General features: G+C 52.3%; 5 protein-coding genes across 5 annotated transcripts; 3 read left to right on the forward strand and 2 right to left on the reverse strand.

Moving 5' to 3' along the window:
• Window positions 1-873: 873 nt before the first annotated feature.
• BKA58DRAFT_440408 (SWIRM domain-containing protein FUN19) lies at window positions 874-2034 on the forward strand (the record flags this gene model as incomplete). Its single annotated transcript, XM_046173746.1, has 1 exon — window positions 874-2034. One exon carries the CDS (start codon window positions 874-876, stop codon window positions 2032-2034), a length of 1161 nt encoding a protein of 386 aa, XP_046023842.1.
• Window positions 2035-2582: 548 nt separating this feature from the next.
• On the forward strand, window positions 2583-4277 carry BKA58DRAFT_185823 (ligand-effect modulator 3 family). Its single transcript, XM_046165488.1, has 4 exons — window positions 2583-2838; window positions 2891-2927; window positions 2981-3864; window positions 3915-4277. Exons 1-4 carry the CDS (start codon window positions 2742-2744, stop codon window positions 4160-4162), a joined length of 1266 nt encoding a protein of 421 aa, XP_046023843.1. The 5' UTR covers window positions 2583-2741; the 3' UTR covers window positions 4163-4277.
• Window positions 4278-5064, reverse strand: BKA58DRAFT_185849 (uncharacterized protein). The gene is made up of 3 exons (XM_046165489.1): window positions 4966-5064; window positions 4696-4836; window positions 4278-4641 (listed from the first exon to the last, which is right to left on the reverse strand). The coding sequence occupies exons 1-3, from the start codon at window positions 5020-5022 to the stop codon at window positions 4588-4590; spliced, it is 252 nt and encodes an 83-aa protein (XP_046023844.1). The 5' UTR covers window positions 5023-5064; the 3' UTR covers window positions 4278-4587.
• A 1334-nt stretch (window positions 5065-6398) lies between these two features.
• BKA58DRAFT_469844 (ankyrin repeat-containing domain protein) lies at window positions 6399-11466 on the forward strand. Its single transcript, XM_046175160.1, has 2 exons — window positions 6399-8457; window positions 8510-11466. The coding sequence occupies exons 1-2, from the start codon at window positions 6869-6871 to the stop codon at window positions 11322-11324; spliced, it is 4404 nt and encodes a 1467-aa protein (XP_046023845.1). The 5' UTR covers window positions 6399-6868; the 3' UTR covers window positions 11325-11466.
• A 599-nt stretch (window positions 11467-12065) lies between these two features.
• Window positions 12066-14495, reverse strand: BKA58DRAFT_339924 (glycoside hydrolase superfamily; the record flags this gene model as incomplete). Its single annotated transcript, XM_046168321.1, has 2 exons — window positions 12066-12884; window positions 13512-14495. The coding sequence occupies 2 exons, from the start codon at window positions 14493-14495 to the stop codon at window positions 12477-12479; spliced, it is 1392 nt and encodes a 463-aa protein (XP_046023846.1). The 3' UTR covers window positions 12066-12476.
• Window positions 14496-14806: the final 311 nt, after the last annotated feature.

A 14806-nucleotide genomic window follows, 5' to 3' on the forward strand; every position in this document is an offset into this window, starting at 1 on the left:
CACTACCAGGCTTCAGTCGCTGCAGAGAGGGCGCAATGAGGGCAGGCAACGTGTATGTAGCCCTGGAGCGCAGTGATGATGTGACGATGGGGACGACGGTTCGTTCGGCCCCGATGGACTAGCCCGGTTTGCTGGGACGGAGCGACAAGTAATCGCCTGTGCAGTGACTCAATCTCTCAGACAGTCAGAGAGCATTGCGCGCTCCCAGCTCCGCCTCACGCGTCGCTGTGCAATTGGCCGCTCTAATTGGAGCCCCCTTCGTCTTCCTTCTATTCACTTCTTGGCCGCCCGCATTCGTCAGCTGCCGGCCGCGCGCAACGGGCGCTCCTCATATGGATGATGCCTGGCCTGGGAGGATGAGAGCCTGCTGGCACGCGCCAACCGCACACCCTCTTTGTCTGGTTCGCTAGCACATGGGCCGCAGTGTCTCAAAGGACAGTCACACTGGCCTTGTCCATCCTGTAGCCTACTGAAACCCCCGACGCGCCTGGGTGGTGCTTCTTATAACTCGCCCGCTCACCCCGTCTGTTTCGGGACGACTAACCTACCACGCAATTCAATCGTCCTAACTCCGCACTGCCTTTTCAATTGTCAAGACTGCCTGACTAATTGCCCGCTCGCATAACTGGTATAAGCAGTCGGTCGGACCATTCTGCCGGCTTCCACGGTCACGTTTGCGCCCGGGCACACCTGACAGCATAACTGTGGCGAAGCCGTTCGCTCAACCAAGGCTCCCACTCTTCCACTCATAACTCTACCATTGATCGCATTACCAACGCACCACACTCCTGTGGCTGCCTGGACACATTCATATATCGCTACCGCCCCGACGTTGCGCTTTAACCAAAGGACAAACTTTCGCACCACACCGCAATGGCAAACTTGCACTATAAGACACCCCCGAGCAATCGGCTCACCGTTTCCTCCCTCCTCTCGCCCCCTGAAATGAAGCGATCAGAGTCGTTTGGCACGTCAATTCCGCCTGCCTACCCTCAATCACCCTTCTCCTCCTTCAATTCAGCACCCTCGCAGTCTGCTGTGAAGACCGACTTCATGGCTATCCAGGCAGCAGCCGCCCACCGCATCGCCTACGCCTCCCCACCAATCTCGCCATACGACACGCAGTCACAGAAGGAGAACATGGAGAGCTCGGAGGAGCAATGCACACGCGATCCCCAGCTGTTCGTCTCGGCTGATGCAGCGGCACCAATTGCTCACATGCCGCTGTTCCCCGACGAGTCAGCCGAGTCAGCCTCGCAAGATGTCATTACTGCGCACATGAAGTCACAGGACTATGCACAACTACAGAGCAAGCCGAGCCGCGCTGACTACGAATTGGTTGCGAAAGTCCGATCCATTGTCTTCAAAGAGGCCTGCAACAACCCCAAGGCATGGTGGGCTCAGGAACGGGCCTTCGATCAGCAAATCCACGAGATCCGTACTGGCCGTGTGCAGAAGCGACCAGCCTTGAAGAAGCTCGCCCCTGCGCCATCTTCAAAGCTCCGCCAGCCCAAGGTCGCTGTTCCACGGCTGCCTGCTCGCACCCCTCGTGCCGCACCCAAGCCTAAGCGCACGCCTCTTACTCAGATCCACGACTCATTCGACACCTCCCCAACCACCAAGTCAGCCTCTCCCAAGCCGGCACGGCCAGTCACCAACCGCGACGACTCTGACTACGCTGCCATACCAGACTATGCTCCACCCCTGGACACACTGCCCAAGGGCAATACTAAGGCGCTCAAGGCTGAGTGGAAAGGGCAAGCGCTCTCGCTCGCCGACGATCCCGATCGCGAGCTGCTGCACGAGGCTGAGTTGAACCTCGCTGGCACACTCCGCCTCAACTGCGCCACCTACCTCACCAGCAAGCGACGCATCTTCCAGGCCCGCATCGAGGCTCTCAAGATTGGCAAAGAGTTCCGCAAGACGGATGCCCAGCAGGCATGCAAGATTGACGTCAACAAGGCTAGCAAACTGTGGCAGTCATATGACCGTGTAGGCTGGTTCAACCCCGACTACTTCCGCCAGTACCTCTGAGCCCGCATCGCATAGCCTTTCTTACTTTCCTTTTCTCTTCTTGCTTACGATGCATCAAGTTGCACTTTGCATCTAGCGGCCCACCTGACTGGGCTCGCGTCTTTTGGATAAGACTGGTGTGATTACAAGGGGTGATGGCTGTCCTCCTCCGCATGAATTACGAACGGCGTTTCGATGGGTTTTATGGGTACCACTGTTGGCATGAACAGGTGTTCGGGAGTGGATACTGTCCTCCCTCATGGCGTTTTGGGCTTCTCGACTTTCTTTCTTTTATCTAACGGCATGCGATACCCCTCAGCTCCCACCAACGAATGTTGTAGTCCGAATGGACATTGTCGCCGCAAATGCAGGCTTTCTACGATATTTGGCACTAGACCAGAATGCACTATCTCTACATAAACTTGACCATTCTACGCAATGCCTCTACATGACTGATTGAACCTCCGTTAATGTCTTGTTATAGTGTTGAAGTGTCGCATGGCTGCTGTCGCGATGACGAGTCCGTGATACGTCCGTGAAGGGCTCAGGGTCTCGGGCGGGGATGCGTAAGCTCCACAGGCGTGCAGGCGTGGCGCGGCTGCTCTGTCACTAATTTGGGACAACGGCTTGGCCGACCTCAAACCCGCGCGTTCTCACCACTCCTCCCGCCCGCGACGACTACCTTTCACTCCACCAATCGACTCGCCGAGTCGCGCGGAACCACCATCATGTCGCGCACACAGCAGGTCGAGCATACCGACTCGATCAGCAGCCAGGACCCCAGCCGCGACGAGCCGAAGAAGACCAAGAGCAGGAGGCCGCCGAGTAAGCCTGATATAGACATGCGCGAAGGAGGGCAATGCTGATGGGATACTAGATACTGCATTCAGGCAGCAGCGCTTGAAAGCATGGCAGTAGGTGGAAACATGGCGGGAGACGGCAACACCCACGACTAACCGCGCAACAGGCCCATCTTGACGCCGAAGACCGTGCTGCCTCTCTTCTTCATCGTCGGAGTTATCTTTGCCCCCATCGGTGGGCTGCTTCTATATGCTAGCGCGCAGGTCCAGGAGATCTCGATCGACTACACAAACTGCAACTCGACCGCGCCCGAAGTTCCCGTAAACTTCGACCCCAACGCCGAGAACCCGCTCGACCCAATTCCCGGCGGCAGAGTGTCCGCGACCTTCAGATCCAAGGAAGACCCCCAGGCGATGTGGGGTTGGGGCCGCGAGAACTACAAATTCGAATCTGGCGTCGAGCAAGAGACAAACGTGTGCATCCTCAGCTTCAACATCCCCGAAGACATCAAGCCGCCGATCCTCTTCTACTACCGCCTCACAAACTTCTACCAAAACCACCGCCGCTACGTCAAGTCCGTCGATATCCAGCAACTCAAGGGTGATGCCCGCAGTGCCAGCGATCTCAGCTCGGGCGACTGCTCGCCGCTGGACGTAGACTCCGAGACGGGCAAACCGTACTACCCTTGCGGTCTTATCGCCAACTCCATGTTCAACGACACATTCAGCCAGTTGACGCTCGCCAACCCCGCGGGTGGCACGAATGCTGGTGGCCAGAACTACACCATGACTGTGGAGGGAACTTCGTGGAGCCACGAAGGCGATCTCTATGGCGAGACAAAGTACAAGCCTGAAGATGTTGTCCCACCACCGAACTGGCAGGAACAATACGAGAACGGCCGTTACGGTGACAAACTGCCCAACCTGCATACCTGGGAGCAATTCCAGGTCTGGATGAGGACCGCAGGTCTGCCTACGTTCAGTAAATTGTACCAGCGCAACGACAAGGATGTTTTGACTGCTGGTACTTACCGTCTCAAGATCTATGACCGTACGTTATCCCTCCCTTCCCCTTCCTCCATCATACTAACACCCACCCAGGCTACCCCGTCGACAAATACAGCGGCACAAAATCCATCCTCATCTCCACGCGCACCGTCATGGGTGGCAAGAACCCTTTCCTCGGCATCGCATACCTTGTCGTCGGCGGTATTTGCATCCTGTTAGGAGCGGTCTTCCTGGCTACGCATTTGATCAAGCCGAGGAAGTTGGGGGATCATACGTATTTGACTTGGAATAATGATCAGCCTAGCAGTGCTACGACTACGGGACGGGCTGGTGGTGCGTAAGACGTGGACATTGGCTGCGTCATATCTGCTAGTTGTAGCGTGAGTGGCAGTATGTTTCCTGCTGTTTCGGGGATATCGTATTGTACGTATATCATAAGCTTTCTTGTTGGGTGGGATGGGCGTTAAGGTGTTCTGAGAGCGTATGGACTAGAGTTCAGTCGTTTTGGTACGGATATTATCCAATTTCCATCTTATTATATTCGAAAGTGTCCAGGGCTTGCTACATACTAATGAAATCGCAAGAAGTGGTGTTTGACGATACAAAGAGCTTGGATAGCATGGCAGACGTCAATGAGGAAGTTGAACTTAAGGCACATCGGCATCCAGCCTTGAATCGATTGCACTCCTACGTTCAGGCTCATGCTATACCATACTCAAACCCAGTGAAAATTTTCTATGTACATCTTCTCAACCCCACAAACCCTCTAACAGCTAGTCTTGCCGCCACTAACACTGCAAGCAGCGCCACCCGCACAGAGCTGCTCATCAAATTAGCACACCACTCACATCGGGCAGTCGAGGCTAAAACTTACGTTCTTGCATGCATACCACGTTTTGCCATCGGCGCAGCATCCCTTTTTAGACGGGCAGTATCCCCATTGATTGTTGGGATCGCTGCCTTCGGCTAGCTGGGCGTGGTTTGTGGTGAAGTGTTCGTCGTGGTCGAAACATTGCTGTGGGTTGGGTGTTAGTTCGAGAGGATGGGTATGGAAATGCCTTTCAACAAAGAAGAGGATGGATCTTCGATTCAGACTGGGGCATAGTCTTGGGTTGGGCTGGTTGGAGGAATGCTAGGTACTCACCCAGGCGGAGACCGTGGCTGTGGCGGTGAAGAGGAGGATGAGAGCGGAGATCTGCATGATGACTGTGTGGGGGTTTGGATGATGGCTTTCTTGTGATATTGAGGTTCAAGTTGAGGCACAATGAGGAGGTGGGCAAGGGAAGAAGGGCTTCTTATCACCATTGAACGAAGCCATACTAACCGTCTCTCGCACCCACGACTCAGTTTTAGCCACAATGTAAATGAATAGATTGCAACCGAATCATCACGAGACGAGCGTGAACACAAGATGGTTAGCTACTCCAGATCTGCTCAGGTCTTTCTGGGGTCTATGAACAGCAAGTGTCGGCCCGTACCCCTGTTTTAAACGCACCTCCGCATGTTTGACTACAGCGACCTCACGAAACGAAACAAGCTCACGACTTCTCCACACTTGGCAGCAACCCAAAAGCTTTTCTCTATGCTTCGATCTCATGATGTCGCTTTCGCATATGCATCGCAGACGCTTTCTCAATAGTTTTTCCAACCCATCTACCAGCTCTCTACCACACCGTCCTTCGCCCATCAACATCATTGAGTCCATCCTCCTTCCCAATATGAAACTTCAGAGCTTTTATCCAATAGCAATTCGAAGACAACTTCATAGATCCCTCCAAGCGAGGTAGCCTAGACTGTACGCAGTAGCTGCGCGGCGTAATGCGCGGTGAAGCTCAATGCCCGGTTCGGCGTCGGCGTAATGCACAGAGGGCTAATTTCACAACGTTTGTATCTGCATGAGGTGCGAATTCCACCAGTAAGCAGTAGTGATAGAAGTTGAAGCAAAATAGAAGAGAAGTTCTGGTTGAGTTGGTAGCGAAAAAAAAAATCTCACCACAGAAGAAGAGTGAGGAATTGAATGGAGTGGCAAGTAGACTGCAGTCTCGCGACAACCATACCCAGGTAGTACTGCGATGACCCCTCGCCGACGAGCTACCCTCGGCTTCCGAAATGCATACCATGTTTATACAACACAGTGCTCCCAAGAGAGAAGTTTCGTTATTTTAGAAATTCGCGCTACAGTCTGCATTAGTGTGGTAATGAAAGTTGACTAAAAGCTTGGAGCAATGTAGACTTCTAGACTATCACCTTCTTTTATCTTCTGTGATAGGTGTTCGATCTCTTCCTTGCACAGCGTGGTACCAGAGCCGGACGAAAGCGAGTTGTATTCAGTCGCAGAAACCAAGTCCTTATACTTCTTTGATCTCAGCTACCTACCCGTAGATCAACTACATGGTTTTCTACACGCTGCTCGGGAGCGGGATAGCTGCAGTCGAGACGTTGCGGCCCGAAAGTATGTCGAATTGACCCGATTTTATTGGTCCTTGTGGCGTTTTGGTATACTGAACCTACAATAGGGTATGATCATGCCCAGGTGGAGTCGGAGGTGCGCGTGGCTTCGCTAGCACGTGACGACTTCGAGAGGCTTGGCAGGTCTCCAAATCCCGTAAAACCTCAAACAAAAACGCATTGAGTCAGTTTACATTAAAGACCAGCCTGCACATCATGCTATCTGCACCATAAAAGAACTGCTTCGTGCTACTCAGTTTGGGGTTTAGCCCTGCTGCGCAATCCTGCATTGCCAGCCTTGCCCAGCTAGTCTCGCGTCATGGCGCAGGCGGCCTGCGCCCCCTGCCCGGGGTATGAAGATGCAGCTTGTCCCAACAATTAGCTCCTGGACGCCAATTCTCCTTCCCATCTACTAGACGAACTGCTGCTGTCACTCGCATTACGCCGAATAATCGCAGTTTCCACGCCCTGCAAGAGCGAGTCGCAGTGCACTATCGTATCGATCAAACTTAATTCGAGGCTCCAAGACTGCCTTTTATTACTCGTACATAAAGATAACAGCAAGCGCCTACAGCTTCAGGCCACAGATCCCCAACACGATGCGGCTGCTATATGTTACAAGCGATGGGAAGCTCAAGTTCACCAACGACATCATTCGTAGCGAAGAGATTCCTCCCTATGCGATCCTTTCGCACACTTGGGCGGAGCAAGAAGTAGTGTTCGGCGACATGAACAGCCTTAGCGACACAGAGCATGTTGTTGCAAAGAAGAGGGACGGTTGGAGTAAGATTGATTTCTGCGCACAGCAGGCAAAGCGTGATGGGCTAGATTATTTCTGGGTCGACACATGCTGCATCGACAAGGCAAACAACACTGAGCTCTCGGAAGCTATCAACTCTATGTTCCGCTGGTATCAAAATTCGAACAAGTGTTACGTCTTCCTTTCCGACGTCGGGGGAAAATCTTTGGAGGGTAGTTGCGAGACGACCACGGGATCTGCGGCGGCTTTCAGAGCGAGCAAATGGTTTCGTCGAGGCTGGACACTTCAGGAGCTTCTTGCTCCATGTTCTGTTGAGTTCTTCTCTAGAGATGGGGCATTGCTAGGGAACAAAGAGTCACTCAAGCAGATTATCCATGAGGTTACAGAGATACCCATCGAAGCTTTGTCAGGGAGCAACATGTCAAAGTTCAAAATCGCTGAACGCTTCGCTTGGGCACGGAATCGCCAGACCACACGCGAAGAGGATGGAGCGTATTGTCTGTTAGGCATACTCGGCTGTTACCTTCCACTAATCTATGGCGAAGGCAAAGAGAGCGCCTTGAAAAGATTAAGAAAGCAGGTTCAGGAGAGCTCTGATGACATTGCAGATGCTTCAGTGTATGATGGTATGGCCCGCACCCGAACTTCAGACAGGCTTAGCATGATATGCAAATGGCTTTCGGCGCCCGATCCGTCCACAAACCACAACAAAGCGTACAAACAGCGACAGGCTAAGACTGGACTATGGTTGATCGAAGGCAAAAAGTTGAAGAACTGGAAGGAGACAGCCGCGTCGCGACTTTGGCTATACGGAATCCCAGGATGTGGAAAGACTATCCTAAGCTCTACGATTATTGAGCATCTGCTGCAACACTGCCATGACGACACTAGTATGGTGACGGTATACTTCTACTTCGACTTCAACGATGCGAAGAAACAGGATGCAGACCTAATGCTTCGCTCAATACTCAGTCAGCTCCTGCAGCGTTCGGTCACGGTACCCGAGTGCGCCGATGCGCTGTTCTCATCCTGCGGAAACGGACAACAACAGCCGTCTCTGCATGCACTTCTAGAAGTGTTATCGCAGGTGGTGCGACAGTTTTCGCATGTCTACGTTATTCTTGATGCGCTTGATGAATGTACGCAACGCCCAGAACTGATGGACATGCTGGAAATAATGGCTGGATGGCAGCTTGGCATCCTACATTTGCTTATGACCAGCCGGAAAGAGCGGGATATTGAGACCTCCTTACAGAATTTTGTCGTGAAAGATGACACTGTTTGCCTTCAGAGAGACGTTGTAGATAAAGACATATTACGGTTCGTCCAACAAAGGCTGCGTGACGACAAGCGGCTAGAAAAGTGGAACAAGGACGCCAAAATTACGCAAGAGATTGAGACAGCACTAATGCGCGGAGCTCAAGGAATGTGTGTATCTCTCTACTTAGCTTCTATACTGATAGAACTGACGACGGTGTAGGTTCCGATGGGCTGTATGTCAGCTTGACATGATATCCAAGTGTCGCAGTCTAGCGATGTTGCGAAAGTCGCTCGTTACTTTACCACGAACGCTGGACCAGACATACGAACGCATCCTTTCCGCTATAAGCGAAGACGACCGCGTATACGCAATGAGAATTTTACAGTGGTTAACGTTCTCTGCTAGGCCACTCTGTGTCAAAGAACTGGCTGAAGTCGTCGCTATTGACGTTACGCGCGAACCAGTGTTCGATCGTGATGAAGTGCTAGTGGACCCACTAGACGCACTGGAAATCTGTTCTAGTCTAGTCACTCGTACATTATACACGGGAATAGGGGAGTCAAGGCCTGCCTATTGGTGTGTCACTCTCGCACACTATTCAGTCCAGGAGTACCTTGTGTCAGACAGGATCAAACAAGGACCAACAAGTCAGTATAGCGTGCAAGAGGTCGAATGTCACAAAGTAATGACGAGAGGCTGTTTGGGGTACCTGAGCCAATTCCAGCAACCAATCTTTGACGAGCTTCGCGGGTTTCCCAGGCTGGCTCCGAGGCTGGCTCAGTACTCCGCAGAGTTCTGGAACAATCACTACCACAAAATAGGGTACGAGGTACAAGAATTAAGTCAGCTAGCGTTAAGACTGTTGTCGACCGAAAACCCCGCATATTTTAACTGGATCCGGTTTCATGACCCTGAATTTCCTTTGGATGAGCCATACGTAAAGCGACGTCTGGAAAGTATAGCGGCACCCCTTCTCTACGCAGCCCTTTTAGGCCTAACCACGATCACGAAACTGCTCATAGCTGGAGGCGCAGATGTCGACGCGCAGGGTGGATGGCACGGCAGTGCACTACAGGCAGCTTCAGCCAGAGGCCACAAAGCAGTTGTAGAGCTGCTGATTGATGCAGGCGCCGACGTCAATGCGATTGGTGGACACTACGGGAGCGCGATTCATGCTGCTTCAGACACAGGCCACAAGGCAGTGTTGGAGCAGCTGATCGATGCAGGCGCCGACGTCAACGCGAAAGGGGGGCTGTACGGTAGTGCGCTACATGCCGCTTTCGAACGTGCAGATGAAGCCATGGCCACAATGTTGCTTAGAAGAGGCGCCGACGTCAGCCCAGACACCCAACTCAAAGGTGCCCTGCACCATGCTATCAACAAATCATGGTGTACGCCTTCGCTGGTCAACGCATTGCAACAGTATGGGGCTCCATTGGATACGGTCGATGCTGCGAACATGACTCCACTACTCTATTGTGTGAAAGGTCGATATAAGACCATCGCGAAGCAACTCATCGATGCAGGGGTACCGATTGACTCCAGCGTTCATCGAAAGGCCTGGCCCATTCCTGTCAATAACACTCATCTTGATCCAATGGATGGTAGTTCTCTCATCTCTGGATCCATCGGGGCTGGCCTGACTCCTTTGCACTTCGCAGCCTTGACTCGTAATGCAACGATGACAAAATTCCTTCTTGTCCACGGCGCCAACCCCAAAGCCCTCTCAGAGTACGGTGAAATGCCTCTACATCTTGCGCTGCGTGGGAAACTCATTGGAACAAGCTACCAGGATGGCTGGAACACTGCAAGCATTTGGGAGGGACCTCAACGACTTAGCGAGACGGTTAAATTGCTACTAGCATACTCTAAGTCTTCTGTCAGCAAACAGGATCAGCGGGGCGAAAGAGCTTTACACTGCGTCCCGTATGGGGACTCGGAAAGTGGAGCTTTGGTCTCCCATTTGTTACTCAAACGGGCGAAAATAAATTGTCGCAGTAGGACGGGGAAAACCCCTTTACATTTTGCCAGTGAAGCTGGTAATCAAAAATCAGTCGAGATCTTGCTCAGCAATGGTGCGACGGTGGCATCGGTTGACAACAGTGGTCGCAACGTACTTCATTACGCAGCTCGGAGCAGAAGTCTTGCGACTATGATCGCTATTCTTGAGACCGAAGAGGCGAAGACCGTCGAACTTATAGTATCGAAAGACAAGAGTGGGCAAAATGTACTTCACCATGCGTTATCTGTGTATGGAACACAGCAAACTGAGACGGTACGATGGCTGTTGGATAAGGGGGCAAACAGTTTAGAGCTTGATAATGCGGGGCTTTCCCCCCTTGCAGCTTTCATCGAGTGTTCCGAAAGCAGTGCAGACATTGATACCTGCAAGGTGCTACTTGACATCGAGGGAAATTCGTTATTCGTCGACCAAGAAGGGCGAACCCTTGGGCACTTGTGGGCGACAAAATCAACTTTTGAGATTCGTGTACTGCGGATGCTCAATGAGTATGGTGTCAACCTAGCGAGAAAAGACCAGAAGGGAAGGACCATACTACACTACGCAGCTATACATGGCTCTCTCAAGGAAGAGACACTAGAGTTTCTCATCAATGTCATCGGCCTCAAAGCAGATGAAGAAGATACTTACAACCGTACTCCTTTGGATTATGCTGACGAGAGCAACAGTGACAGTGACAGCGACAGCGACAGGGAGAATGCCCGTCGTCGGGAGAAGAGCAAGCGCGTCTTAGCTAATCACCGTGCCAAATGCATTGGAAAACCTAGCGTCGACGCACCAGGAGCGATAGTGGTGGCGTCGAATCTGACATTTGGAGGTGCAGGTGATGACAAGGAAGACGACGTTGGTTCGGATAAGGAAGACAGCAGTGAGGACGAAGAATATAAGGAAGATGAAGACAAGGATGAAGATGAGGATGAGGATGAGGATGAGGATGAGGATGAGGACGAAGAAGATAGTGAAAAAGATGAGGGGAGCAATAATGCGGACAAGGAAGACACTGACAGGCGATAAGCCTCGTCAAACACTGACCAAGATAGTCAACCTAACATTCGACATAATCGGCCAAGTTTGTGTTAATGGTGTCATCACACGGTCAGATCATAGCCCGCAAAAGTAATTCACGTCTTTAGATCCAAGCACCGTGATGTCTTTTCCTCCTCTGCAGCTTCGGAAAGTTGTCTGAATGCTCTTAAATCGGATAGTCTATCTCTCACATATACACAACATTTCACATCTCCAAATACAAGATTTGTGACGGCAGGACTTTGCAAGGTATGTGGATTTGTCTTGAAACATCGCTGTCGACATTCGAAGACACCCTGACAAAACAGTATATCAAAGCAAAGAGGAAAGAATGCGTACCTGAGGTTCAAAAAGGGAAGAAAATCTCCCTATCTGCCCAAGATTCACTGTAGTATTTCACGTCTACATCGCACTCTAGCTTCTAACCTACCTTCTATCTAGGCATTCGGATAGGGACTGACAACGCTCCATCCCCACCGATCTCTCGATTCCTTCAGCTGAACCCAAGCGGCCTTGGAATAGAGGGTCGTGAGTGTAATGCTGTCTTCTGCTGCCCACGAAAAGAAGAAAGAGGAATTGGCGGACGATGTACGGCGGAGTGGCGATAAGTAGTACGAGAACAGCGTATGAGCGTTGGAGAAGGTGGATATGAATGGAGGAGCCTAAAGCAAAGGTACGAAGAGCAAAGAAGCAGAAGGAAATAAGAAGGAAATCGGGAGAGGACCTAGTGTGAGAAGCTCATGTGGATTGTGTAGTAGCGTGTACTTACTTCCGCTCGTGTCTCAATTCTTAGTTCCCATATCACATCTCACAGTCAGCAATATCTTGTCATCTCATCATCCACTCTTGTTCAGCCACGTGACTGCAGAGACTAGACACTTGATCGTGCTACAACAGCGATACACCTGTTTCCGCCCATGCCCATAGCCCTATGTGCTGTGCTTTTTTGCATTTTCACTCGTAACGCATTGGCTAAGACTGAAACCGCACAATAGCACATCACACGACCCCCTACAAGCAAGATATGTATCCTCGGTACAAACATTACATTAAAAGGATCTAGGACTTTTCTGTTCGTAATAATACAGCTAACATCCCAGTTCTCCACACCCTCGCCATGCCTCACGACCACCCTTCGATCTAGCTGACCAGCATAAACAGCCCAAGAGCAGGGTACTTCATCTGAAACCAATTCATGTTTAGCCCACCAGTAGAGTCCACTTGGTACCTAACCCGCTGACCAGCTTCGCAGGGAAAGCTAGTGATGTTGTATTGACGAGCAGGCTGAATGAGTTGTACAACACCGACGAGACTTGAGTTGCCGACACTCCGCATGGAAACAGTATCGGGAACTTGGTTTGCGGTGCGAGATACGCTGATACCACCCGGAATGCGAATTTGTACAGGTGCGGTTTCGGGTACGGGGAATGACGGGGGCATGTGTAGGCCCAAAGTGCAAGTCTTGCCGGCGAACTCAGGGCGGATATCATAAACGAAGACAGTTGATATGGTAGGTGATAGCTGGACAGCGTATCCATTGCCAATCACCTTGGTAGGGTCCGACTTGTCAATGGGGATGAGCTGGTGGGGATATTCAAATGGTTCTTGAAGAGAGGTAAAACTTGGTTGCGGTAGGCCTTCGATATTCTCAAGACTAATTCCAGTGGGCGAAGCGGAAAGCGGTGCTGAAGTCTGGACTGTTTGGGTCGGACGATCAAAGCTGATGACTGGAATGGTGACAATTGTGGGCTGGGATGTCGGAGCATTTACTGAGGAACGTTAGCTTCTGACTGTTTGGTTTGAGAATCCCTCAGCCCTCTTACTCGACGGTCCGATTCCCGTTGGCATCCCGATACTTCCGCTGCTACTTGATGACTTCTTCCCATAGCCATTAGTCCGTACAACCCCGTATGGGGCGGAAACGGAACAAAGGCAATGGCAAGAAAGAGACAAGAGCAGAGACGAGATATATAGGGACGACGCGAGGATGGGTGACAAGAGGAGCATGGGAAGGTACTAGCTTACCTTGGAGCAAGTGCCCGATCCGCTCTGGCAACCGGTACCGCAGTGTCCGGCAGTGTTTCCGCACCATCCGTACTGCGAGCAGCAGTTGCCGAATGCCGAGCCAGCGCAAGTAGCACCTCCCTGGGATCCGCAAGTGCCATCGGTAGAGACCTTCTTGGACGGGTTGCTGGGTGTGGAACCCGCAGGGCAAGAAAGGTCGAACAAAGGCTTCACCTGCATCAGGTCACCCGCAGGCTTGATGCCGAACGAGGGGACGGGGTTGCCGTACTGGACATCCTGGAGGATGTAGTACCACAAGTTGACGTTGTCCTTGACGAGCTGGCAGGTAACGTCCTCCCAGTAGATGCGGGCATTATCCGCACTGGGCTTGCCCTGGTTGAGTGTCTCGCCGCTAACGGGCCACCCGGTCTCGGTAACCCAAACAGGCTTGCCCTTAGCAGCGGCAACGGTCTGGTGGTAGGCGTCGAAGAAGAGCTGGCTGCCGAATCCGACGTTGTTGTTCATGGTGCTCTGGAAGTAGGGGTACGCGTCCATGCCAATGAAGTCAACAGCCTCGATGACGGGGTTGTTGGTAGCGTTGACGTAGACGGTCCAAGTGTCGACGTGACCGATGGGCTTGCCCTGAAGAGCAGTGCCGCGGATAGCATCACGGGTTTGCTTGATGTATTTGACGAGCTCCTGAGGCTGAGCACCGGCGCCGGACTTGTTCTCAATACCAGTGGGGGTGACACGGTAGAGATCCTCGCTACCGACGGAGATACCCTCAACGAGGTCAGTGAAGGCAGTGCCGTAGCGAGCAATGGCAGTCTTGAGAGCAGTGATCTCGTTGTTGAAGTTGGCCTGACCGGCGGAGGCCCACATGCCGAGGAGGAGACCGGTCTTGGTGTTGATAGCAGCCTGGATGGCTTCAATGACGTCCGTCTGGGTGCCGTGCTGGATCATGGTGTACAGACGGGCGCTGGTCCATCCATTGGTGCCAGGAAGCTGCTTGGCGGCGTTGAATTCATATTCAAAGTCGGCGCGAACCTTGGCCTGGTTGTTGTTGAAGTTGGCGCCGTAGTTGAAGCCCTTGATGGCAGCGTTGACCGAGGTCAAGAGGCCTGCAGTGGCGAGGATGGTGGAGGAGACGCGCATGGTGGTGGTATTAGGAGGAAGAAGACTATATTAAAAGTGTAGAAGGAAGTCTTGAGAAGCGAGAAGGGTGCGAGAGAGCGGCGTGGGCGAGGAATGGTGAGGAGGACGCAGCGAAGTATTTATTCGCCGGTGACGTTTTGCTGGATCTAGACGTCGCTGCCGTCCGAAGGCTGTTCATCGGACGTGCATTAGCCGCACGGTCGGAGCTAATTAGTGCCTTCTCGAACGAGCAGGCACGCAGGAACGCGGATGCCGGCGGTGATCCCCAACCCTGAAGCCTGGTCAAGCAATCTTGGCATGCAGGTTCTTCA

Source organism: Alternaria rosae (genome assembly GCF_020736505.1).
Source record: "Alternaria rosae strain MPI-PUGE-AT-0040 chromosome Unknown BKA58scaffold_6, whole genome shotgun sequence".
Lineage (NCBI taxonomy): Eukaryota > Fungi > Ascomycota > Dothideomycetes > Pleosporales > Pleosporaceae > Alternaria > Alternaria rosae.